Raw genomic sequence first — 26,807 nt, forward strand, 5'->3', positions numbered from 1 at the left:
ACACATCCCGTAAACACCTAGCTCTCGCCGGGCCAGTGTGGCTCAGTGGTTGAGCATCGACCTATGAACCAGGAGGTCATGGTTCGATTCCCATTCAGAGCACATGCCTGGGTTGTGGGCTCCATCCCCAGTAGGGGGCGTGCAGAAGGAAGCCAATCAATGATTCTCTGTCATCACTGATGTTGCTCTCTCTCTCTCTTTCTTTGTCTCCCTCTCTCTCCCTCTCCTTTCCTCTCTGAAATCAATAAAATATAATTTAAAAATAATACCTAGCTCTCCATCCGGACACTGTCTCCAGTGCTCAAACAGTCTCTCCTCATTAGCTGTCTTTACTTGTCAATGCTGCTGTCTTGAGCTTGAAGTCCAGGCGCCCGAAGGGTGAGATCATATCTGCTTAATTGGGTTTATACCACCGCCGGCCCTGGAACAACACCGGCTTATTTAATACGGTTCCTAATCCCTCCTGATCACTCTCAAATGGGTGACTTCCTCACGGCCTCCTCCACAGCCTCAGGCCTGCGTGCTTGGGGCCCCCAGCAGGGGCCCTCACCCACTCCAATCTCTTCTGCAAACGGTACGGGTACCGCAGGGACGCGGCTCTTCGGAGCTCAAAACCTGCAGAGTTCTGCTCCGCTTGGACAGGGAGGCCCACACTCGCTCCGCCATCCCGGACCCCTACATCCTGGCCCACTCACCCATCCATTTTCTCTCAAATTTGAAGCTGCATCTTTTTTAAAAAAATGTATTTTTATTGATTTTGGAGAGGAAGAGAGAGAAACATCAATGATGAGAGAGTCATTGATCGGCTGCCTCCTGCACACCCTCTACTGAGGATTGAGCCTGCAACCCGGGCATGTGCCCTGACCGGGAATCAAACCATGACCTCCTGGTTCATAGGTCAATGTTCAACCACTGAGCCATGCCAGTGGGCTGAAGCTGCATCTTTAGCTTCAGTGGAGCCTATCTCCTCTCCGCACCCCTCCCCCGCACCCCTCCATCATATCTTGAATAGCAGACACATCCCAGACACAGCTGCTTCCCTCATCCCTTTGGGTGGGTGAGGGGGTCCCGTGAAATAATGGATGTGAGGTGAGGGTGCTTTGAGCATGCTAACTGGTTACATAAACACATTATTGCCCAAGCTGGCTTGGCTCAGGGGCTAGAGCATCAGCCTATGGATTGAAAGGTCCCAGGTTCAATTCTAGTCAAGGGCACATGCCCAGGTTGTGGGCTCGATCCCCAGTGTGGGGCGTGCAGGAGGCAGCCCATTGATGATTCTCTCTCATCATTGATGTTTCTCTCTCTCTCTCTCTCCCTCTCCCTTCCTCTCTGAAATCAATACAAATATATTTTTAAACGGTGGGTATGCAGAACTTCAGTTTCTTTAGGATTGGTGAAAGCTGATCAGAATTCTGAAGGTGGAACACATGAAGGACTCTCATGCTTCCCACAACGGGCAGAGGCGCTGACCCATCCTCTAGCATCCACATATGAAGAATGCCAGGCCCCCTTCATGTATGGAAACATGAGCCACTTCCTTAAAAGGTCTACGCCAGCCTCCGGAGCGGGGGACAGCGCCCTGCGTGGGGAGATAGCGCACATACTCGGCATTGCTGTCCTGACCAGTCACCTCGGGATCAGGCTTCAGAGCGATGAGGGGCTGAATGTGGTCCTCAGGTTCCAGGGCAAGCTTGCTTCTCAACACCGAAGCTCTGGAAGCTTCTAAAGTCCCATGCAAACTCTGGGGGGTGAGGGCATGTGTGGGTGTGGGGTGGGGGGGGGGGTAATGGTAAGATATGTACACATATAATACCTCAATAAAAAAAAATTAAAAAAAATAAATAAAAAATATAAAGTCCCATGCAAAGAGCTTATTGATGTGAATACAAATATTCCTGCCCCTGGTTGCTAAACAACCCTGAGAGAGAAGGGGAGCACTGGGGAACGCCTGCACCTCCTCATGACAAATGCAGCATCGTCCGCATGTCCCACTTTGGGAAAAGGGACTCCACTTCTTCAAGGAGTTGAAAACAATGACCACAGGACCCAGAAATGGCACTTCTGGGTGTGAAACCAACAAAATTGAAAGCAGAGTCATCAAGAGACGCTTGCACACCCACGTCCACCACCACATTATGTATTGACGACAGCCAAAGAATGGGAGCAACCCAGGCGCCCCTCGACGGACAAAAGGATAAACAGAATGTGGTCTCTCCACACCACGGACTATTATTCAGCCTTAAATGGAAGGAAATTCTCACACACGCCACAACGTGGGTGAACTTTGAAAACATTCTGCTCAGTCAAGTAAGCCAGTCACAACAGGTTAAATACTGCCGGGCCCCACTTACAGGGCGCACCTGCAGGGGCTCAGTCATCGCCCAGGAAGCGCAATGGTGGCTGCAGAGCTGGGGGCGGGGAGAATGGAGAGCTACGGGCTCGTGGGTACAGAGTTGAGTTTAGCAAGATAAACCGAGTTTGGGAAGCGGTTACACAACAGAGTGAATGTGCTTAATATGAGTGAACTGTGCACTTGGAAATGGTTAAGATGGTAAATTTTGTTGTATGAATTTACCACAATTTTTTAAAAAAATCTCTCGCCCGGCCAGCGTGGCTCGGTCGTTGAGCGTTGACCTATGAACCAGGAGGTCATGGTTCGATTCCCGGTCAGGGCACATGCCTGGGTTTCAGACTCCATCCCCAGTGGGGGGCATGCAGGAGGCAGCCCATCCATGATTCTCTCTCATCATTGATGTTTCTCTCCCTCTCCCTTCCTCTCTGTAATCAATAAAAATATATATATATACATATTTTAATTTCTCATTAAAAAAATAAGAGCGCTACACTTTCACTAAGTCCTTCTGCAGCGAGGGTGGCCACGGCCCGAGACTCTGCACTTGGCTATAATTAGGCGCCGCGTCCGTCCTAGGCCTGCGGACGTCATCATGTGCTACCAGCATCTGTTGACAGATCTCATACCCAGCATATCACTGACATGGCAAGTGCGGAGAAGGTGGCCCACAATAGAAGCAAAGGCATCTTGCCCTCGCCCTGTTCCAGCAGGGTGTCTCATCGGACAGAAATAGAGGCCGGGGCTGGGCCGCGCGGCCCTCGCGGGTCCATATTATCTCCCGGACCCGAGGCGTTTCTACCAAAAGTGGAAGCAAAGGACCTTCCGGAGCTGCTCGGGCCTGTGTCCTAAGGTGGTGCCTGGCTGTGTTCCCCCAGAGTCCACAACACGCAGCCTATCTTACCAAACAAAATAAATCCTCACTTTTGAATGTGTTAGCATGACCTGGAATCGGGATCAGGAAGTATCATTGTTTCTTAATAATATACGTCAAGTGCTAGACAATCATAATAGTGACACAGGAAACCAACACCTAAAAAAAAATTTGCACAGCCCTTATATCCAAAAATGTTGTGAGTATATTTTTAAAAATTAAATACGGCAGAAGACGTATGTCAATGTGATCTTTGGGAAGGGACGTTAGCTCTATTCTGTGACTGTACCATACTTACAACCAACAGAAGCCACTGTGCTTAGTCTATTGCCGCCAGTGGTCGGCAAACTGCGGCTTTGGCCCCTGGAGTGTGGCTCTTCCACAAAATACCACGGCCTGGGCGAGTCTATGTTGAAGAAGTGGCGTTAGAAGAAGTTTAAGTTTAAAAAATCTGGCTCTCCAAAGAAATTTCAATCGCTGTACTGCTGATATTTGGCTCTGTTGACTAATGAGTTTGCCGACCACTGGTCTATTCCAAAAAGTGATGGGCAATGACCACAGGACCCGGACTATCTGTCCAATTCCTTAGCTATTATACTGGTCAAAGCAATCTTTGAAACAAAGAAGTGTTTTTTTCTAACCCATAAAAATTGTAACTATCAAAATTGTAAGAAAAAAATTTTTTTAAAGAAACTCTCACTGCTAGGAATGAAAGTCACTTTTTCACATCTTGCTGATCGGTGACGCATCAGCTCGTCCAAATGACACATTAATAATCCTCAGCCCACACATCTCCCTCGCAATAAGTCATTAAAGACCGTGGAAGGTTTGAGATTTCTATTTTCCTTTATAGATTCAACCTCTACTTGTGACTTCCATTCTCTTGTTTCCTAGAAGATAGGGATGGTTGGAAGTCTTAGGAACTAAGGTGGGAAATGAAATGTAGCTAAATTAGAGCTTTAAAATAATAATAATAATAATAATAATAATAATAATTTTAAGAGATTCGGTGGACAATAAAACAGAAATCCTGCTTGGTTATTTAATAATTATCCAAATATGAGACCTCTCTCCTTCCAGCTAACATTTGGTTGGGAGAGAAGTACGGGATGTGTCCTCCAACCACATACTAACTCGCGTGAACTACGGTGTGATCACGCACAGTGTCAGCCGTGGCAGTTCCCATGCACACACTTCCATGCACACATGTGGTCAACAAAGGTCATCCACTTAGCAACAGGACCTAAGAAGGGAAATCCACGTGGCTCCACCCCCACCCCAAGTAGGGGGAAGCACAGGGCGCTTGGCTTGGCCGGGGCAGGTCACCGCAGGCAGGGTTAGCAGGTCTGTGCTGGCAGCCTGACCGGCCCCGCTCCATGCCAGCCAAGCAGGAGGGGGATTATCTTCCTGGTGAGCATCCCTGCTTGTTCCAGCCAAGGGATCAGGAAGAAACCCTGAAGAGGGGAATGTTCCACTGGGCCCCGGGGAGTGCCAGCCGGGATGGCATGGGGCGTTGAGGGCTGGCTCAGCCCCTCGCCTCGGCACTGACCTCAGGGACCCATAAATAGAGTGTGAATAACCATGGCTTTATCGTGAATGTCCAGGGTTCAGACAGCACCCCCTCTAAGGAGCCCGGGACACTCGGGAAAGGGCTTTCAGTGGCTGTTTGGGGGCAGCCCCGTGAGCACAGCGGGGGGCCAGGAGGCGTAACTCTGCGGCCAAGGTCACGGGCTCAGGGTCTGGTCTAATGGAAGTCGGACAGAAACACCGAACACCGTTCGCTTTGTCCTCTCGTGTCGCTCACACGCGCGCGCACAGGACACCTGGCTTCATGCCTGTCCCCGGACGTGACCCCTCTAACCCGGCGCCAGGCGGCGAGGACCCGGACAGCTCGTCCCACGGCCGGCGCCCGAGGGGGCGAACACGGCACGTGGGGGACACGGACACGCGGGGGGACACGGCACTCCGGCTGACCTTCCTCTGCTGCTTCTCCCAGGCGGGGTCCAGCAGCAGGTCGCGGTCCCACTCCTCCTCCTGGATCATGTACTCGTCCTCATCGTACACGTAGTTGTACTGCACGCCGGGCTCGATCTGGTTCATGGCGCCGGGTGTCGGGGGCTGCGGGCGGACTTGGACTGACTAACAGGCGGCGGCGGAGGCGCTGAGACGCGGTGGGCGCGGGCGGCGGCGCGGCTGCTCGTGGAGGCGGGCGGGCGGGCGCTGGGTCGGGGCGAAGCACCTGCTCGGTGGCCAGTGGCTCAGCACCGCTTAATACCCGCGCCGCGTCACGTGGCCTAGAGCCCCGCCCACGCTCCGCCCATCCTCGCCCTCGCCCCGCCCACTCCCTGTCTACCCCCCGCCCATCGCGCCTACGCCCCGCCCACCCGCGCCTACGCCCCGCCCACTCCCGTCCCCTCCGCGCTCTCGCCCCGCCCACTCCCTGCCTACCCCCCGCCCATCCGCGCTTACGCCCCGCCCATCCACGCCTACAACCCGCTGGTCTGCGCCCACTACCCCCTTAGCAGCTGGAGCTGGGCGGGTGTGCGAGGTGAAGGGACGCCTGGCGGCTCGGGGACCCCGCTCCCACCGCACCCATCTGTCCGTCTAGCTCCTGCGGCTGGACCCGCGGGCGCCTGGGTGAGCACCCTGAGGAGTGGGTGTACATGGGCCAGGAGGATCCCCCACAGCCTGGGTCCCTGACCACCCCCAACGTGTTCCATACATCGTGTGCATATTCACGTTTTCCTTATAGTTGAACACATTCACTAGCTAGCTATCACACATGTCACACACACACACCCCTAAAAAGTAACGTTTCAGAGCTACAGAATTCTCTCCTCTCCCCCTCCTCTACGTCCCCACCTGGGGAAATCGAGGCAAGGGACTTGGACCCACCATATTAAAATGTCAGGAACCCAAAACATAGTGGGAAGGGTCAGCCCTCACCTGCCCCTCATCCATTTTAAAGAACCGACGATGGAGGGCCAGCAGCCAGCTTCCTATTACGTGTCCACCTCGCCCTGAGGTGTCCACTTAAGTCTTTTCATCCCCACAGCGTTGGCTAGCTCTTCCCTGCAGGAACCAAGAATAGGTCACTTGGGACAAGCAATTTGAAATTTTTCATCACATTTATGATGAGCCTGTTGTAACCTAAGCACTGCGTTAGGCACTGGAGATACAGAGATGAGCTCAGAAGGCAGGGCTCTTACTTCCTGAAGCGTGTGTCCAGATTGAATGAAAGTTGCTCACAGATGCTACACAACTGTGGTTCGGGGTTACTAATTTGTCGACGACGTGTTTCAAGCTGAAAGTGTGCCTTGGTTTATCATGATTGTTCCTTAGAATTTTTACCTCCCTTCGTTTTATTGTTTCAAGCTTTCTGCAAAAAGTCTTTGGCAAATTAGCAAATATATTACATTAAGTTAATAGTAGTGCATTTGTGCTAGAATGGGAACTCCACAAGAGCAGGATTTTGTCCTGTTCACAGATAGAATTGCCAGCAATTAAAACTGTGTCTGTTTCCTACTGGGTGCTCAAATCTTCGTTGAAGGAATAAGTATCCCTGGAAACAGCGACTGGCTAATGTGCTTGGGATTTAAATTTAAAGTTTATATTTTGGGTTGAGATCATACTCTCTGAACAAGTTTATCAGTAAAATTTGACTATGAGAAACTTGACCAACAATTACAAGATCTGTTTGTCTTAGTCATCAAATTTAACTGCAGAAACTTCAAGTTTCAGATGAGATGGGAAAAAAGGCACCAGATGTGCCTTCCTATGTGGGGGGAGATAAATGAAAGAAAGATTTTCAAGACTTGAAGAGGTTATATAACCCATCCAAAGTCACACAGCTCAAATACAAAGTGGGTCATTACAAAACCTATCTATATATTCAACAGGTTGGTCTTTTTACTTTCTTAACGTTGTTTTTCTGGACACACTTCTGCATGTTTCTGTATAATCTTTCTAAAATGTCATTTCAATGCAATCCTTTTGGAAAAGATTTGTTACTTCCTATCAAGAATTGTAAATTGGCCCTAACCAGTTTGGCTCAGTGGATAGAGTGTCGGCCTGCGGACTGAGGGGTCCCAGGTTCGATTCCAGTCAAGGGCATGTACCTTGGTTGCGGGCACACTCCCCGTGGGAGGTGTGCAGGAGGCAGCTGATTGATGTTTCTAACTCTCTATCCCTCTCCCTTCCTCTCTGTAAAAAAAAATCAATAAAATATATTTTAAAAAAGAATTGTAAATTCGACCCAGAAATTCCGTTTTTATGAATCTACCCAACAGATATGGACAGATGTTCGTGTGGAGGAGGCTGACGAAGGAAGAGATGGAACATCTCTAAACTTGTACGTCATGATTTAGACAGGAAAAGCGCGTTGCAAAGGTGACTTCTTTTGTGGAAGAAAATTACATACGTCTCTAAAATGTTTGTATTTAGAAGAAAACACTGCAACGTGTTCATAACAGTGAACCATGGGGAACGGAGGGGTGGAAAGACGGGGAACTTCCACTATTTATTTCCTGCGGTTTTGAGCTATTTGTTTTTCCCAGTCAGTACATGTTCTGTTTATGCTAAAGGAGAGCCTCTATGACTGCAGGGGTGTTCTCGCCAGGCTGAGAACAATAGATCATCAAGAAAAGAAATCTTATCGGTTAATCCAGTTTAACTTGGCATTCCACGTTTTGTCCGCCTACAGTTGGCTCCCGTTGAACTTGCTGTCAGTTAGCAGGTCGATTAACACAGAACCAACTTAAAACAACATGAAATCCTTGACACCTTCAACACTCATTCTCATTCTCATTCTCATCTGCCCACTCTCTCCTATTGAGGATGTTGATGGGGGTTCAGAGTCCCTTAAGACAGCGACAAAGGACAGGTAGGGGGCCGGCCTATTCAACCGCTTGAAGGTATTTCAACTCGTTTGTTACAAATGTACATTTGTAAATGTCATACTTTCTTTAACCCTGCAGGCAATTAGTGTTGACAGATTTTTGTGAATGCTTTCAGAATTTTTGTGTGCATAGTCACACATAATAAGAGCTATTTTTAAAAAATTTAGAACTAAACTATCTGAATCAGTATGCAACTTCCTTTTTTAACGTAACATGCTCGCAAAGGGTATTTCTTTTGTGGAAGAAAATGACGTATGTCTTTCAAATGTTTGTATTTAAAAGAAAAAACTCCGAATTGTTCATAACAGCGAACCACAGGGAATGAGGGGTGGGAAGGGTCTTGGGTTCATTTCCCATCAAGGACATGTGCCTCCGTTGCAGGCTTGATCCTCGGCCCTGGTCAGGGCACGTGTGGGAGGCAACCAATCAATGTGTCTCTCTCACATCGAAGTTTCTTTCTCTCTGTCTCTCCCACTCTCTGTAAAAATCAAAGAAAAAATATCCTCGGATGAGGATTAACAACAACAACAAAAAGTGGTCATCAGTAAGACTGGTGAACTTGAAGACTTATCAAGAGAAATCATTAAAATGTATAACAGCAAGAAAAAAGAATTAAAAAAACAAACAAAACAAAAGCAGAATATCAGTGAATGGTGGGACATCCAGCAACGTAATATGCAAGTGACTAATCCCTCAAGAAGAAGGCTGAGGGAGGGAACAGAAAAAACATTTGAAGAAATAATGGCTGAAAATTTCCTGAACTTGACAAAAACTATAAACTCATCCATCCAAGATAATCAGTGAACCTGAAGCACAAGCAACATGAAGAAAACTCGATCCAGTTGCTCAAAATCAATGATAAAGGGAAAATCTTAAAAGTAGCCAGGGAGCCCTGACTGGTTTGGCTCAGTGGATAGAGTGTCGGCCTGTGGGCTGAAGGGTCCCAGGTTCTATTCTGGTCAAGGGCATGTACCTTGGTTGTGGGCACATTCCCAGCAGGAGGTGTGCAGGAGGCAGCTGATCGATGTTTCTCTCTCATTGATGTTTCTAACTCTCTATCCCTCTCCCTTCCTCTCTGTAAAAAATACATTTTTTTTTAAAAAGTAGCCAGGGGGAACAAAAGACATGTTTTACACGGGGAGGTGGGGGGAAGGTTATTAGCAGGTGAGGAGTCAGCAGAGTTCGGAAGCAGTGTGAGGTGAAGCCAGTAGGTGGCCATCTTCAAGTATCAAAACAACAGTCAACTTAGAATTCTACACCCAGTGAAGATAGAGCACAGAATGAAGGCAGGTACTTTTTCAGACTCATAACACCTGGAGGAGTTTTTCACCAGCAAGAAAGGGTAAAAAAAAAAATTTTTTTTTTTAATCCTTCAAGCAGAAGGAAAATGACAGCAGGTGGGACGCAGCCATTCTAACAGGCACTCGCTGCTGTTTTAATTTGCAATTCCCTGATGACATGGGACGCAGAGCATCTTTCATACGCTTATTTGCATCTCTCTATTATCTTTTTCTAAATGTATTCTTGTTGATTTTAGAGAGGCAGGGAGAGGGAGAGAGAAGCATCAATGATGAGAGAGAATCATAGATTGGCAGCCTCCTGCACGTCCCCCCGCCGCCCAGCGCCCCCTTCCCACTGGGGATCGAGCCCACAACCTGGGCATGTGCTCCAACCGTGACCTCCTGGTTCACAGGTCGACACTCAACCACTGAGCCACACCAGCCGGGCTGTAATGATCCTTTTAGAACATTTGCATTGCTTAGAGCCGTGGTCGGCAAACTGCGGCTCGCGAGCCACATGCGGCTCTTTGGCCCCTTGAGTGTGGCTCTTCCACAAAATACCACGGCCTGGGCAAGTCTATTTTGAAGAAGTGGCGTTAGAAGAAGTTTAAAAAATTTGGCTCTCAAAAGAAATTTCAATCGTTGTACTGTTGATATTTGGCTCTGTTGACTAATGAGTTTGCCGACCACTGGCTTAGACTCATGCGGTAACTTCTTTAATCACCAGCATATTTTGCAATTAGCAAATTAGCAATGACTCCTCTTTTACAAGTGAGGATGAATTCAGGCCCCAAAAGAAACGAACTCAATGTGTACCTACCAATATTGGTTACCAGGGGACATGGCGAGGATGCAGAGCTGTGGGGATTCTGAAAGGGTCCCCAGTGTGGACATTCCAAGAAAGCAGGGTGTCCTAAAGGGGCTGGAGCGAGGACCACGCTCACCATGAAGCCGCACTCGCCCTTTGCAGCCCAACACGCATGGTGACAGGTGGAGCGACTACAAATAGCCTTGGCCTCCGAATGGAAAAAATGAGGAGCCGGGGCCAAGGCTTTCAAAGTGACTTAGTGACAGGAATGCAAGGGGCAGACCTAAGGATACAGGGGGGTGGTCACAGGCTCACGGGGGACCTGGGAGTGCGCAGGCCCCCCGTTCTCACGCCCGCCGCTCAGACGGGGACAGTACATACACCCCAAGTCCAAGGCCGAGCTGGGACCCAGCTTCACCTCTGAGTCCAGCTTCTCCTCAAACGCTCCCTCAGTCCCTGTCAATACACCACACTGAGCCACTTTTTTTTCTGCATTCTTACCCGAGGATATGTTTCCATTGATTTTTAGAGAGAGTGGAAGGGAGAGGGAGAGAGAGAAACATCGATGTGAGGGAGACACATCAATTGGTTGCCTCCTGCATGTGCCCCAACCGGAGCTGGGGATCGAGCCTGCAACCCAGGTAAAGTCCCCTTGACCGGAATCGAACCCAGGACCCTTCAGTCCGAGGGTCAATGCTCTAGCCACTGAGCCAAACCAGCCAGGGCTAAACTGAGCCACTTTTTAAAAAATATATTTATTTATTTTTTACAGAGAGGAAGGGAGAGGGATAGAGTTAGAAACATCGATGAGAGAGAAACATCGATCAGCTGCCTCCTGCACACTCCCTACTGGGGATGTGCCTGCAACCAAGGTACATGCCCTTGACCGGAATCGAACCTGGGACCCTTGAGTCCACAGGCCGATGCTCTATCCACTGAGCCACACCAGCCAGGGCTAAACTGAGCCACTTTGAACGGAATGTTTCCCGGGACGGTTGGGCTGTGTGGTCCCTCTGAACTTGGACGCTGGTGGAGAGTGAAGCCAGCTGAGTGCACCTGTCGGCTAGGTTGTTACCTGGAGGCCGAGGAGAGGGCCACGGGGGGGGGGGGGGGGAGGGGAGGGAATTGAGGAGCTCTGGGCTTTCATCCCAGCTCCACTTGTCCACCATTGAACACGTTTGGCATTTTGATTTCTTCATCTTTAAAATTGGGATATGAGCTGGCCTTACTGGGAAGGTGACTGTGAGTAATTAACTGAGGAAATAGGCCATTTGCTGCCCCATAAATTGCTCTGTGGATGAGTAGAGAGGTAAACATGAGCTCGAGGCCTCTCGGCTTCGCCGTGCCCTTCATTCCATCACCCTAGGAGAAGGTGAGGCCACATGACCCCAAGATCGCTTCCATTCCGAAATCCGTCCATTAGTCATTGTGACCCATGAGCATGAGACAGACCCCCCCAGAGGGCTTGTTAAAATGCAGACAGGCCCGGTCCTGAGACTGGGCATTTCTAACCAGTTCCCAGATGGTCTCGCTGCTCTGGGGCAGGGGGGGAGGAGGGTGGCAGGGGGAACCTCACCCCTGAGAACCGAGCTGTGGCAGCTGTGAAAACTTTGCGTTAGACCCCATAAATCACGTAGCCGGTCCTGGTCCTTGTGTAGGCTTTACAGATAAACTGTAGGTAATGAACAAGCGTCATTTTGGAAAGCCACCTTAAAAAGTACCAAGATCCTTTAAGTTGCTTCCACACCCAAAGAGACAGGCTTCTTTAGAAACTAGGAGCCCGCCGCCACAATGGGGGGGTGGGGGGGACCCAGTCTCCCCCCCCCCCTTTCGCTCCCTCCCTCTTCTCCCATCTCCAGGCCCTAGTTGCAGTGAGTGAGTAAATATACTCTTACTGATTTCAGAGAGGAAGGGAGAGGAGGAGAGAGAGATAGAAACATCAATGAGAGAGAATCACTGATCGGCTGCCTCCTGCACGCCCCACACTGGGGATCGAGCCCGCAACCCAGGCATGTGCCCTGACTGGGAATTGAACCGTGACCTCCTGGTTCATAGGTTGACGCTCAACCACTGAGCCCTGCCGGCCGGGCTGGATGTCTGCATTTCAAAGATGAATGCCTCCATGGAGAAAGCAGTATGACTGCACAACTATACATATTTTTGAGGGCAGAGAACTTCACCCTTTGAATCCTAGCATTCAAAGCCCCTCTGCCCAGCCTCTCTCAGACTGAGCTGCTCCATGGCCTTGGTTCTAAAAAAAGGGATACTTTAGGGGCCCAACCTGAAGGTGTGGCCGAGAGAGACCAGCCACATGGGCGAGCTGGCTGGGAGCGGAGTCAAGGCCAGGGAGGCAAAATGAAGACATCCACTTCTTTTTTTAGGACGGGATTTCCTACACTGGCATACCTCTCGTTTTCCTTTCCGTCACAGCTAATAAAAGCACCCGGGTTTTATATAGTCCTACTAGTGACCCGGTGCACGGATTCGTGCACATTGAAAGGAAATTAATGAGAAGGTGGCTGGCGGGGCGGGACTGGGCGAGAGATGGCCGGACACACCTTGGAGCCAACCTCCCTCTGTCCCTCCCTGGCCAGCTGCACCTGGAGTGGCCCCATGGATGGAAGGTCGTCTGCGGAGTGAGCGGGGTCCCTCTGGCAGGTGGGGTTCCTCAGCCTGGCCTGCAGGGCCTAAGGAAGAATGTTGATCCATCCCCCGCCATCTGTGTGCCAACCAGCTCCTGCCCTGTCTCTCTCAGCTGAGCCAAGAGGAGAAGAGCAATATTTTGCATACAGCTTTTCAGGCGATGATTATCTCATCCGAACACGCTGCTGGACTTGAAACGAAAATTATAATTCTACATTTCCATGTGAAAGAGCCGCTAATGACTGGTTGCTCTGTTTTCAGAAACAAACATCAGAAATCTGGCTGTAACATTGACGAAGGGAAGGAAAAGAAGACTGATAAAATACAGCATGGCCCGGCCGGCGTGGCTGAGTGGCTGAGCATCGACCAATGAACCAGGAGGTCAGGGTTCAATTCCCAGTCAGGGCACATGCCCATGTTGCGGGCTTGATCCCCAGTGTGGGGCATGAAGGAGGCAGCGATCAATGATTCTCTCTCGTCATTGATGTTTCTATCTCTCTCCCTTCCTCTCTGAAATCAATAAAAATATATATTTAAAAATATTAAAATAAAATAAATTACAGCATGAAGGACTCTTTCCCACCACCATCACCATCCACAGTCATTTATTTATCAGGAGACCAGAAAACGCATTCTCCCCACTAGGATGCATCTGAAAGTGAAAGGTGGCTATTCACGGTTATGTAGGGACAATATCCTTTGAGTTGAGTTCTCCTTACATACATGGACTATATGTAACATGTTACATGTTGGGGATATAAAGAGGCAAAACACGTAATTTCTTCCCAAAGCTTAAATTTTAGGTGGGGAGAGAAGATATTTACAAAAAAGAAACACACCACGAGGCAGCTAAATCAGGTGTATTGACACTAAGGAGGTAATTTTTTCTTTTAATATATTTTTATTTATTTCAGAGAGGAAGGGAGGGAGGGAGAAACATCCATGATGAGAGAGAATCACTGATGGGCTGCCTCCTGCACGCCCCACACTGGGGATCGAGCCCGAAACCTGGGCATGTGCCCAGACCGGAAATCGAATGGTGACCTCCTGGCTCATAAGTTGATGCTTAACCACGGAGCCACGCTGGCTGCTGAGCTTTGCCTTTGATTCGTCTAACTAAATGGCCAAGGCAGGTGTTAGTCTCAGAACTAAGAAATGGGCTACATGCGGTTCTTCCTGGCGTACCAACCAGACAACAGCAGCTTCCTGCAAATCATAGGCTCCCCCCCCCCACCCCGGGGGTTTCCTTTCACACATTAGCATTTCAAGGGTCATGTGTGTGGACCGTGAACCAAGGGCATCTGGGCTTCCCCTCTTCCCGGAGTCTCTGCCAGAGGGAGCCTCCTGCCCCAGCTCTCGCACAGAAGGGCTGAGTGGCAGGCTGAGCCTGAGACCCGCAGGGGCAGGAAGCAGCCACTTCATCACCACCAAACCAGTGTCACATGAAATGTTGAAGGGCATTCTTTAAGAAGAGGAAGGAGAAAAAGATAAAAAAATATGAACAATAAAATGCCAATAGATACATATCAACAATTGAATGTAAAAATCAAAATAAAGATCTTATATACATACTAGAGGCCCAGTGCATGAATTTGTGCATGGATGGGGTCCCTTGGCCTGGCCGGCCCTGATCGTGACCATTCTTTTTTTTTTTATTTAATATATTTTATTGATTTTTTACAGAGAGGAAGGGAGAGGGATAGAGAGCTAGAAACATTGATGAGAGAGAAACATCGATCAGCCGCCTCCTGCACACCCCCCACAGGGGATGTGCCCGCAACCAAGGTACATGCCCTTGACTGGAATCGAACCTGGGACCCTTCAGTCCGCAGGCCGATGCTCTATTCACTGAGCCAAACCGGTTTCGGCTTGATCAGGACCATTCTGGGCCAGCAGGAGGCACCCACTTGCGCCATCAGCTCCAGGCAGCGTGGCCATTTGTCTGCTCACATCCCTGATTATGGAAGGCATGGTGATGACATCCAAAGTCACCCTCTAAAGACTCTCCGTCAACTGTTGTCAGCATTTAATTATACTCACCTCGTTCTCATTCCCCAATCCAGCCTCTTTAGCGGCTCCCTCGGCGCATGGGAGAGTTCCCGGGGCAACCCTGGGGAGGGGCCAGGACTCAGGACACCTCCCCCCATCCTCTTCCTTAAGAGCCGCCCAGCTTCATTCTCAAGGGTGGGGAGCCTCGTGGGCACAAGGCAGGCAAGGCTGGACGGCTCTCCCTCGGCCCCCAAGGTCTAGGCCAGTTTTCCCAGGAGGCGTTGGGGTTCACAAGGGGGGCAGAGAATCCCCCGGAAGGCCTCAAACTCTACCTGCTGGTCCCTTCCCCCAATGCCCTGGAGACAGAGTTCTCCCGGCCCCACCCCGGTTGCAAATCATGGGTCTAATTTGTTAAGAAAGAGCTTTATTAAGTTTAAATTTAGCAGGCGAGACTCTGGATAACCCTATCTCTGTTTCTGGGAAACAGCTGTTTACTATTCTAACCCTGCAGAGGCCTGGCAGCCACAGCTGCTCTGCCAGACACCCCTGCCTGAGCCCACAGCTGCCCGGCTTGGTGTTCAAGTTAGAAGGGGCACACGACTTAGGCCTCTGCAGGACCAAAAAGGGCAGTCCGGACCTATTTCTGATGATCCCGGGGGATTATTTAAAGGAAATTCCGTGAAGTCCATGTAGCTCTTTAAAAGTATTTGGTTCCGCCCGGCTCGTGTGGCTCAGTGGTTGAGCGTCGACCTATGAACCAGGAGATCACAGTTCTATTCTGGTCAGGGCACATGCCAGGGTTCCAGGCTCCATCCCCAGTAGGGGGCGTGCTGGAGGCAGCCGATCCATGATTCTCTCTCATCGTTGATGTTTCTATCTCTCTCGCCCTCTCCCTTCCTCTCTGACATCAATAAAAATATAAAGTATTTGGTTCCACTGCCTGCTTTCCTTGTCCCTGGTTCCATCCGTGCATTTCCCTCTGTACATTTATGTGTCTGGAACTGGACAGCAATGAAAGGAAAGACATCGTGCAAGGGTAAGGTGACCAGATTTTAACATTGGTAAAGTGGGACACCATTGACTGGGAGGGGGGTGGTGGTTCTTGATTAAAAATTTGGTCTATATTGTAATCGCTTTTGGTTTTTTTTAATAAAAGGAAATTCACTTCTTAGATCATCGTTGAATTTGCATCCTCTTTTCTTACTCATTATGTTAAAAATCTAAAAAAAATAATTAAAAATTATATTATAAATTATTATATACATATTGCTTAAAAACACAGTAAGTAGGTACATAATTACATGAACATATTTTAGTTAGTTTATAAATTAAATTAATTTGATTGTTATAAAGTAACTATATTTTAAAAATTATTTTAATTTTAATCCTATATTTCTTTCTAAATAATAACAATACTAACTTGTATTATTTTTCCTCTGAATTTGCCGTAACGTAAGTCATAAGTGTCACTTTCAAGGCCGGCGCTAGACTTTTTGCCGCCACTATAAAATATAAATAATACGAGTACTGTCTGCTAAATTCAAGAAAATTTATGTATTTATGAAATAAATAAATAAATTACTTACCTAAATTATCTGAATAGCTGATTTGTAATGACATCACTTGTTTAACTAGCTAACTAGCACGCAGTACGATGTGTATCGTCTGAGAGACAGTTACAAAATGTTTTCGTCGTTGCCAATCCCAAAAAATGCCATTGTTCATTAAGTCCAAACAATGGTGGTCGAATTCTAACAACTGATCAACCATGCGAACTTTGATAAGCAGTTCTCGATAATCAGTTCTCAACAATTATTTGTCATTATTAAAGTTTAACATTATAAAATTAACAAAAAATAATGTAAAACTCCTATCCTGGGTAAATAGCCACATGGCCGCCGAAAACCGTATATTCCCTTCCCGTTCTCCCGCCATTCCCTAGCTTGTCGTGCATTCTTTCCAAAAATCGGGACTTTTTAAAAACGCCGCGGGACAAATTGTTAAAAATCGGGACTGTCCTGCTAAAAGCGGGGACGTCTGGTCACCTTATGCAAGGGAGATGTTCCCGGCTGGGCGTTCCAGGTGAGCTGCAGGCTGGGCGGTCGGTGGAATTCCTGCTAATCAGAGACCCCTTATTCTACTGTCATTTCCTCCGGGGGACCTGTGATGTGGCTCACAGCTCCCCGGACACTGTAGCCAGAGTGGTCCCTGAGCCCCCAGAAACTGCCTGGCCCACACGTTCTTTTTGAAACACTTGCTGCAGGCAAAGCCCTCTAATTAGACCCCCTGCCTCTAAGTCACATGCACGGATGTGACGTCAGTGTTGGAGTGGGGGCGCTGGACAGTGGGGCAGAGGGTCACTGAATCTCCACGGTGACATTGTAGCCAAGCCGGGCCGTGTGACCCATAGCTAAAACGAGCCTCCGGGTGCCAGAGGGGATGGGAAGTGACGACAAGAGGTGCCTGAGCGGGAGATATTGTAACCTCAGATGATACCCGTAGCCCGTACTATATACGCTGAATGGACTGGGGCCCGAGCGCTCACGACAATGGAGCAGAGAGAGCCCACGTACCAGAAGGCTTTCCTTTCTCTTTCATTCTTTTTTTTAAAAAATACATTTTTTTTTTTTATTGATTTCAGAGAGGAAGGGAGAGGGAGAGAGATGGGAACATCAATGATGAGAAAGAATCATTGATCTGCCGCCTCCTGCACGCCCCGCATTAGGGATCGAGCCTGCAACCTGGGCATGTGCCCTGACAAGGAATCAATCTGTGATGCTCAACCACTGACTTATGCCAGCTGAGCTCTTCTATGTTATTTTTATTTTTTTCTTTTTAATATACTTTATTGATTTTTCATAGAGAGGAAGGGAGAGGGACAGAGAGTTAGAAACATCAATGAGAGAGAAACATTGATCAGCTGCCTCCTGCACACCCCCCACTGGGGATGTGCCTGCAACCAAGGTACATGCCCTTGACTGGAATCGAACCTGGGACCTTTCAGTCCGCAGGCCAATGCTCTATCCACTGAGCCAAACCGGTTAGGGTTCTTATATGTTATTTTTAAAGTCTATCCTTGAATTACTTTCAGATGTTTCCCTTCATATATTAATGATTGATACAACTTACTAATGATTAATATAATCAATAAATTAATAGAACCAATAATTATATGGGCACTCCCAAAATCTGAAAATTCTAACCCTGCCCTTTACATTTTTTTAATCACTAAAATTAAACTTAAAAAATAAATATGTGGAAAAGCTAATATTGCTGTAGATACTAAGGCAAACAAAATTTTCATATGTTTTATTTGATTTGATGGAGAGCAGGGTAGCCGTGCATTGTGAATTCCAAAATGCAGCTAAAAATAACAACTCTGGTTGAGTAAGACTGCCGGAGATGTTCTAAGAACAGATGAAGAAACCTGATAGCAAATTCCTCTGCAGTTTGCAAATAGACTTGAGAGCTTGGTTGGAAAGTCTGGGTCTTCTGCTCAAGTGTGGAATAACATCTAAATTCACTCCAATCCCGTCTCTGTGGATTAGTGGTTAGGGAAGTGGTCAGAATTGGTCCTATGAGTATAGTAACTCTGAATATTTCAAGATGATTGTAATGCTATATAAAGAAAAAAATCTTGGCGAATATATGTCTTCTCAAGAGGCTCAGCAATGTATTTGCCTTAGTGAAAGCAGTAAAGCATACTTTCTTAAGAAATATGGGCTAGCCCTAGCCGGTTTGGCTCAGTGGATAGAGCGTCAGCCTGCGGACTGAAGGGTCCCAGGTTCGATTCCGGTCAAGGGCATGTACCTGGGTTTTGGGCACATCCCCAGTGGGGGGTGTGCAGGAGGCAGCTGATCAATGTTTCTCTCTCATCGATGTTTCTAACTCTCTATCCCTCTCCCTTCCTCTCTGTAAAAAATCAATAAAATATATATTTTTAAAAAGTTAAAAAAAAAAGAAAAGGAATAAAAGAAATATGGGCTATGACTGAGTCTGCAGGAAGCTAGGCATTCAGGGAAAGGTCTCTCAAGGAGGTGCTTTTAGTAGAAAATGCACCCAAATGGGATTAGAGAACCTGGGGCTCTGTTCCTATCTTAAAAAAAAAATTTTTTTTTAATTTTTTTATTTCAGAGAAGAAGGTAAAGGGAGAGATAGAAACATCAATGATGAGAAAGAATCATGGATCGGCTGCCTCCTGCACGCCTCCCATTGAGGATGGGGCCTGCAATCCAGGCATGTGCCCTGACCGGGAATCAACCATGAGCTCCTGGTTCATAGGTCGACGCTCAACCACTGAGCTACACTGGCCGGGCTAATGGGGTACATTTAAAAGAAAAGAAAGCTCAGTAGTGGCCTCCCACGAGCCGGGAGGCTGGACCAGGCGGTGGCACAGATACCTGCAATGAATGGCCCGGCTCCTGCATTAGTTTTGACTGCCTGACGCGGGCTACTGGGTGGTCCGCTCACACAGGGGCACGCAGGGACCGGAACCTTCTGACGCCCACCGGGCGCAGAGGCCCGACCCCTGGGGAGGGTGGCATCCGGAGCCGGAAGTTCGGGTCGGCGAAGGCGGGGCTTCGTTGCTCGGAGGCGGAGCCGTCGTTTGCATTTCGAGGAAGCTTGTCCCTTTTCTCTCGCCGTAGCGCCCGGAACCGGAAGCTGCCCTGAGGCGTGCGCGGGGTTTCCGGTCGAGAGCTGTCCTGGGCTCCACGTGGGAACTGCTGTGAGGAGTTTGCGATCCGAGTCCTGCCGAAATCGAGCTCCCGGTGAGTGGGAGCTGGGGGTTGGGGGACGGGGCACGCAGGGCACGGGGTCCGCGCGTTTGGGAGTCCGGGAGCCGGACGGAGGGGCCCTGGGGCTCCCAGGGGGCGGGCAGCTGCCTGTATGGGAGGCGTTTGCTGCTCGCAGTCCGGCGGAGACAGCTTGGCTCACGGTGGGTGCGTTTCCTCGCCTGTGTCTCAGGAACCCGCCAGCGGGAGAGATGACGTCCTTAGCCCAGCAGCTCCAGCGCCTCGCCCTCCCTCAGACCGACCCCAGCCTCCTGTCCAGGGATGAAGTTGCCTCTCTGTTGTTTGACCCCAAGGAAGCGGCCACCATCGACAGGGACACCGCCTTTGCCATCGGTGAGCGTGGGCTTTCTGCATGTGGCTGTGTTTCCTTGTTTTCTCTCCTGGCCTGCCCTCTCCCTGAGCGGTTCCTAACTTGTTGACCTCACGTTGTTAGGGAAAGAGAATGGCAACCATGTGCGAGGGCCTGAGACGAATGTGAGTGCACAGATGCAACCACAGGGCTGGGGAGGTCGTCTAATGCACAGAGAGGACGGACAGCCACAGGGGGGCCGAGGCCGTGGCTGGGGTGGAGGAGCAGTCTTTCCAGAGGACTGAGTGCCTAGTTATTATCCTTCCTATAGAATAAAACCCTAATATGCAAATTGGCCAATAGGGGAACGAGAGGTTGGGTCGCTATGATGTGCACTGGGGTGGTGGGAGGGGTGGGGAGACGCTCAACGCAGGAGCGTTTGCTCCCCGGCCCCAGAAGGAGGCAACTGGTGGGGGCGTTGGGGGGGAGGGGGAGGTGGCTGGACATCGCCCGGCCCGCTGGTCACCACACAGATGGCCCTGATTGCTGGCCATGCCTAGGGACCCTACCCTGTATATTGGGAACAGTCTCTTAGATTTAAAAATTAAAACCTGGCAAGGCTACTCTAACACTGAAAGAACAGGATGTTGCAGCGATGACATGCATGGACTCTGGCTTGCACAGTTTGTGATCAGCCCTGATTCTGACACTTATAACTGTGTGACAAAGCCAATTACTTCTCTCTGCTTCAGTTTCTCCACCCATAAGGTGGGGGGAATGGTACTACTGCCTCAGAAGGATCGTGTTATGTACTACTTTTTATAATCAGGGCAACAAAATGTCGCTGCCCATACCACAGCAAGATGCCTTTCATCTGTATGAAAAGTATGGTCACTGGTGCATGCAGCTTCCTGGATTGCGAGAGGGATGTCCGACTGCCGGTTTAGGCCCGACATCCCCCAAGGGTCCGGGATTGCGAGAGGTCACAGGCCGGGCTGCGGGCCCCTCCCACCCGTGAATTTTATGCACTGGGGCCTCTAGTAGCAGATATTAAACACACACACACAACACACACCATCTGGGAGGAAGTACTTCTTGTTCTAGTTGGTGCAATACTATTTATTCTCTAGTTGAAAATGAGGAGTCTATGCTTGGGACCATGTTACAGATTGTGCACACTAAAAGGATTCAGAGTTCTTTGAGGGGTGAGACGCGTCTCCTTGCAAAGGATTGTTAAAGGAACCGGCCTTTTCCCAGGGTGCACCGGCCTGGAGGAGCTGCTTGGCATCGATCCTGCCTTCGAGCAGTTCGAAGCCCCGTTGTTCAGCCAGTTTGCCAAGACCTTGGCGCGCAGCGTGCAGACCAAAGCCGTGAACAAGCAGCTGGATGAGAACATTTCGTTGTTCCTCATTCACTTGTCCCCCTACTTCCTGCTGAAGCCAGCACACAAGTGTCTGGAGTGGCTGATTCACAGGTAGGGAACGGAATTACAGAAATAATCAGGGGCTGACAACTTTGATGTTTAAAAACATATTAAGTAATGACAACATGTACCCATTGAAAGCTGAAAAATTGGTCAGTGAGGGCCTAACGTGATGTCTGGAGATGCGGTGAGACGAGCCTGTCCTTCTGCCGTTAAACTCGTTTGTGTTGACAGTGAAACACAGCACAGGACTGCTAAGATCTTGAGGTCGAACCTCATTCGTTCTGAGCGCTCATGTCACTTGGCGTTACCATTTGTCACTGCGTGTTTGGGGCAGAGGGGACCACTAACCTTCTTTCTTGCTAAAGCAACAGTCAGTGGTTTGGGAAAAGGGGAATAATAATCCTCTGAAATACCATAACTGGAAAAACCATAATTTAACGTGTATTGGACATTTATACGCCAGGCCCCATGGTGAGTGAGCACTTGGCGTGCATTATTTCAATACTCACAACGTCCCTATGGGGAGACACTTGTCCCCATTTTATAAATGAGAAGCCTGAGGCATAGAGGGGTTACGTTGCCTAAGTCGCACATCTAGTAAGTTGGATACAAGTTTGTTTCCAAGGTCTGATACTTCATCCACTTTGGGAGTTTTCTCGGTAAGTTTACCCAGTTTTATTTTCTCACTTATTAGCATCACATCACACAGCTTATGCATCTTTGTTTATTGACCCATATATACGTTTTAAGAAAAGAAATAGTTCTGTTTCATTCATTGGAGACATGGTGATAAAGTGACTTCCCTTCAGGAAGCAAGTGAGTCATGGAGAAAACCTAATTTTACCTGGGGTCTTCTAATTATCAGAACATTAGACTCATCAGACAAAAAAGAATCAAGTCTGTAATATTTTCCTGGGTCTTCTAGCATTCAGTTTCCCCCAAATAGATCAATTAATGTAAGGAGCCCTTTTGCATTTGAGTCTACATTTATTCATTCATGTTACATTGAGTTCGATACAAAAAAGAGTAGGCGGCCTTGGTTACTGTTTTGAAATAAATGCTACAATAAAGGTGTATGCGGTGTTTGGGGCTCGGAGAACTGCCTGAAGTAGTTGGGGAAGGCTTAGTGGGGAGAGGAATGCCTTGGCTAGCATAAAGCCGCATACAAAACTAGGAAAAGGCACAGTGGTGTATGGCTCTAAGGGTACCGGTAGGGTGGAGACAGATGAAGAGGTCGCTGGCTGGGGGAATTAGGAAAAGTTTGGGAAAGGAGGCATTTGAGCTAGGGTTTGAAGGCTAGAAAGATTTAATGTATGTGACAGAATTCATCAATCTATCTCTTGTTACTGGGTTGGAGGGACCGATACAAAGTTTTGTGAAGTTCATGGACACATTCTGTAGGGTTTAATTTGATAATTTTGTTTTTGATGAGTATTTTGGTTTTAGAATGACGATAACGAGGGAAGCTGAGGCAGCTGTGGAAGGTGAACCCTGGAGCGCTGCTGCCTGGTGGGCCGGTTGCTTCTCTGTTGGTTTGACTGCAGTGAGCCCCGGTTATGTTAATGTTAAAATAGGTTAAACAAAGTTGAGAGAAAGTGAATGGGTTACAGGTTTTGGTATTGATATTTTAAATATTACCGCATAGGAATGGGCAGAACCGTGTTGAGTACTTCAGTGCAACATAGAGGGCTATGTTTAATGCTCTGTATCCTATAATTATGTGATTGCTTTTACTAGTATTCATTCTGAGGATTTGTAGCTCATTGATAATACAATTTGGACATGTAAGGAAATACGTGCTTGTAAGGTTTGTGCCAATTTGAATTGTTTGCTTTCCCCCCCAGGTTCCACATCCATCTGTATAATCAAGACAGCCTCATAGCTTGTGTTCTCCCGTACCATGAGACAAGAATATTTGTGCGGGTTATACAGCTTCTAAAAATTAATAATTCCAAGCACAAATGGTTCTGGTTATTGCCAGTTAAGGTATGATTGTTGAATGACACGTATCTGTGATCAGTACAAATCCTGATTAAGATGTAGTTTGGGAAAAATAAAGTCATTAGTGCTTCTGAGGGTATTACCTCCATCACTTTTATTTCCTAACTTCCTGTTTAAACTATGATGGATAACAGCTGGGTTTTATTTATACCTGATACAGGCTGTGCAATTGACATAGAGGGTGGGGCAAAAGTCGGTTTACAGTTGTGAGTACAAGAAACAGCTTATTCTTCTGCTATTTATTAAATATTTTCCATATGAAGCCCCGGTTGGTGTGGTTCAGTTGATTTGAGTGTCATCCCGTGCACCAAACGGTTGTGGGTTCAATTCCCAGTCTGGGCACAGACCCAGGTTGCTGGTTTGATTCCCCAGTCAGTACTCCCGATGGGAGGCAACCCATCGATGTTTCTCTCTCCCTCTTCCTTCCTAAAAAAACATAGCCCGGTGAGGATTAAAAGTAACGGTCAGTCAGTGGCTGTTCTTCTTGTCTCTGACAGCAATCTGGAGTCCCCTTAGCTAAAGGAACTTTGATTACCCACTGCTACAAAGATCTTGGATTCATGGATTTCATTTGCAGTTTGGTAACAAAATCTGTGAAGGTGAGTAGTATATTGTCTCATGAATGTGTAATTCCATTAAAAGGTTGCTTGCTCTGAATGGAGAAAACGTACTGGACCTTCCCCAGTAACAGTGGTGGTTGGAGAAAGTACCTTTTGTAAAAGACCCTCCTGTTCAGGAGTGTGAGCAGTGGGTCAGTCTTTCATTATAAAAGATGTTTTTCTACAAAAATTACTCCTTGCCAAGTTCTAGGTATAATGATTGTTGAAACAGTTTAAAGAGACAGTCTAAAAATGTCAGGAAGATTGTTCAGTTAGCCTTGTCACTTTTACTTGAACCATTGAATCTGTGTATTTATTTAATATTGCAGATGGTAAAAAATTAAAATGTCAGCCTGAGGGAGCTGAAGAGAGCTGTACAGGTTTTTATACTTTTTAAAAACTTGGCCTTTCACTCCTTAAATGTGTTTTGTTTGTGCTTCTGTTCCAGGTTTTTGCTGAGTATCCTGGGAGTTCTGCTCAGTTGAGGGTTCTCTTAACTTTTTATGCTTCTACCATCGTGTCTGCCCTGGTGACTGCTGAGGACGTATCGGACAATATAGTTGCTAAGCTATTTCCGTATGTCCAAAAGGTCGGCCCTGCTCAAGTGTATAGCAGATTATTTTGTACTTGAAGAGATGTTTTTGCTTTTAAATTTTTAACTTGGACATAAACGTTCTAAAATAGTTTCAGATGGTTGATGAGATTTAACTTTTAGGTAAAAAGATGACTTTTTTTTATGGTCTTAAAAACCAGAGTAGGCTTTTAATTAGGGCTTGCCAGTGTACCCCAGATATACATGTTCCATCTTTTTTTTTTTTTTTTTAGTGTAAAACAACATAAATTTATTCTTTCGCAGTTCTGGAGGTTAGAGTGTGACATCAGGGTGTTGGCAGGGTTTGCTCCTGCTGGGAGCTCTGAAGGAGAATCGCAGGCCTCTCCCAGCGTTACCAGCAGCCCTGGTGCTCCCTGCCTCGTGGTGGCATAACTCCAGTTTCCGCCCATCCTCACGTGGTGGTCTTCCCGCCCATATCTCTTCTCTTAGTCACGTTACCTCACTGGGAAGAGAACAGGTTAGCGGATCTCGATGGCACAGGCTCTCGTTACTGTGTTTACACTGACTCCCGCTGTTCAGTGTTTCTGCCTCCCAGTAGCCTTGGTGCCATCACCATCCCAGCCCCTGGAGGTACTGCTTTCACTTCCCGCCTTGTCCCACCATCATCGTCTTCACTCAGACCCTGTTTCTGATTGAAGTCTCCCTCACAGGGGTGGGAATTTGCATATAAAGAAGAGCTCATTGGCTCCTAGCAGGATGTGTGGCGGGTGTTCGGGTGTTCGAGTGGGAGATCCTCTGAGACCCCTCCTCTCGCCCGAGAGACTTGTCTTCTCTGTGTCCACTCAGGAGAGGGCTCAGCTTCTTGATTTTTTCACTTCTGAGGAGTGTGCATTAGGTAGCATTAATCTGCAGCTTATGGCACTTCTAATTTGTCAAGGTAAATGACATTTTAAGTAGACTAAAACAATATATAGGTCATTATTTTTCCTTATATTTTAAAAAATATTTAGGGATTGAAATCATCTTTACCAGATTACAGAGCTGCAACGTATATGATAATATGTCAGATTTCTGTGAAAGTGACCATGGAAGAAACCATCGTCAATTCGTTGGCCTCACAGATCATCAAAACATTGACGAAAACCCCCTCTTTGATCAAGGAGGGGCTGGGTTGCCTGATAGTGCTGCTACAGAGGCAGAAGCCAGAGAGCCTGGGGAAAAAGTACGTACCCTTGAATTGAGAAATGATAACTAGATGTTATTTTGAATCTATTTTTTTTTAAGATAAATTGCTATTTATTGTGTAACTTGTAAAGTCAACACCTTATGTGCTTGCTCCTTCAAAGGCCATTTCCTCACTTGTGCAATGTTCCTGATCTTATTACAATACTGCATGGGATTTCTGAGACATACGACATCAGTCCTCTTCTGCGGTACATGCTTCCTCATCTGGTCATCTCCATCATTAATCATGTTACAGGTACGTGGCTTTACATTTTATGTATCAGAACGTGTTTTCTAATATTTAATTCTCTTAAAATAGGAGCCATGCCTTTGCTCATACCTTTTCTTTTTAAATAGATTTTTGTTAATTTCAGAGAGGCAGGGAGAGGGAGAGAGAGAAAAACATCAATGATGAGAGGGAATCATTGATTGGCTGTCTCCTGCACGCCTCCTGCTGGGGATGGAGCCTGCAACCCGGGCATGTGCTTTGACTGAAAATCGAACCGGGACCTCCTGGTTCATAGGTCAGTAGTCAACCACTGAGCCTTGCCGACCCGGCTAATTGTTTTATTTTATTATTATTAATTGTTAATCTCCTTCTCTGTCTAACTTATAAATTAAACTTTACCACAGATATGTATGTATAGGAAAAAACCACTGTATATATAGTGTTCAGTACCATCCAAGGTTTCAGGCATTCACTGGGGATCTTCAGACGTATTCTCAAGGGAAGGTTTAATGAGATCTAGGTTCATGTCCCAACTACAACTACTTGTAATGAGATCTGAAGAAAGACTGTATTTTTTGGATTTTTGTTTCATTAAAGAGGTAGGCATGATCATCCTTCTTTTTAAAAATACAGAGAATTTCAGGTGAAGGATAAATGAGGGTAGTAATATATGCAGAAATGCTTTGAAAAATATAAATGACAAAATAGGTGAAAGACAGTTTTGAAAATAGATTTTAAAAATGCCCCCAAAAAGTGAGTTTTAGTGTACATGTTTTAAAGTTATTTCTGTAGGAAAGTTTCTGCTCTTATGCAGAAACTAAGTGAATATAATAGTGTAAGCATGCAAAAAT

The 26,807-nt window shown here is 47.5% G+C and overlaps 2 protein-coding genes across 3 annotated transcripts in view; one reads left to right on the top strand and one right to left on the bottom strand.

Moving 5' to 3' along the window:
* Nucleotides 1-5,519, bottom strand: part of ACTN2 (actinin alpha 2) — a 44,564-nt gene extending 39,045 nt beyond the window's left edge. For both annotated transcript variants that reach the window (XM_079763464.1, XM_079763462.1), the window contains exon 1: nt 5,199-5,519. In XM_079763464.1, the coding sequence (XP_079619590.1) occupies nt 5,199-5,324 (126 nt within the window). In that variant the 5' untranslated portion in view covers nt 5,325-5,519. The remainder of the gene's footprint in view (nt 1-5,198) is intronic.
* A 13,981-nt stretch (nt 5,520-19,500) lies between these two features.
* The window catches only part of HEATR1 (HEAT repeat containing 1), a 33,849-nt gene continuing 26,542 nt past the window's right edge, over nt 19,501-26,807 (top strand). The window contains exons 1-8 of the mRNA XM_079763551.1: nt 19,501-19,611; nt 19,808-19,968; nt 21,182-21,398; nt 23,195-23,336; nt 23,849-23,950; nt 24,399-24,539; nt 25,514-25,725; nt 25,850-25,983. Of these exons, the coding sequence (XP_079619677.1) occupies nt 19,827-19,968; nt 21,182-21,398; nt 23,195-23,336; nt 23,849-23,950; nt 24,399-24,539; nt 25,514-25,725; nt 25,850-25,983 (1,090 nt within the window). The 5' untranslated portion in view covers nt 19,501-19,611; nt 19,808-19,826. The remainder of the gene's footprint in view (nt 19,612-19,807; nt 19,969-21,181; nt 21,399-23,194; nt 23,337-23,848; nt 23,951-24,398; nt 24,540-25,513; nt 25,726-25,849; nt 25,984-26,807) is intronic.

The sequence above is a fragment of the Cnephaeus nilssonii genome (assembly GCF_951640355.1).
Source record: "Cnephaeus nilssonii genome assembly, chromosome: 23".
NCBI lineage: Eukaryota > Metazoa > Chordata > Mammalia > Chiroptera > Vespertilionidae > Cnephaeus > Cnephaeus nilssonii.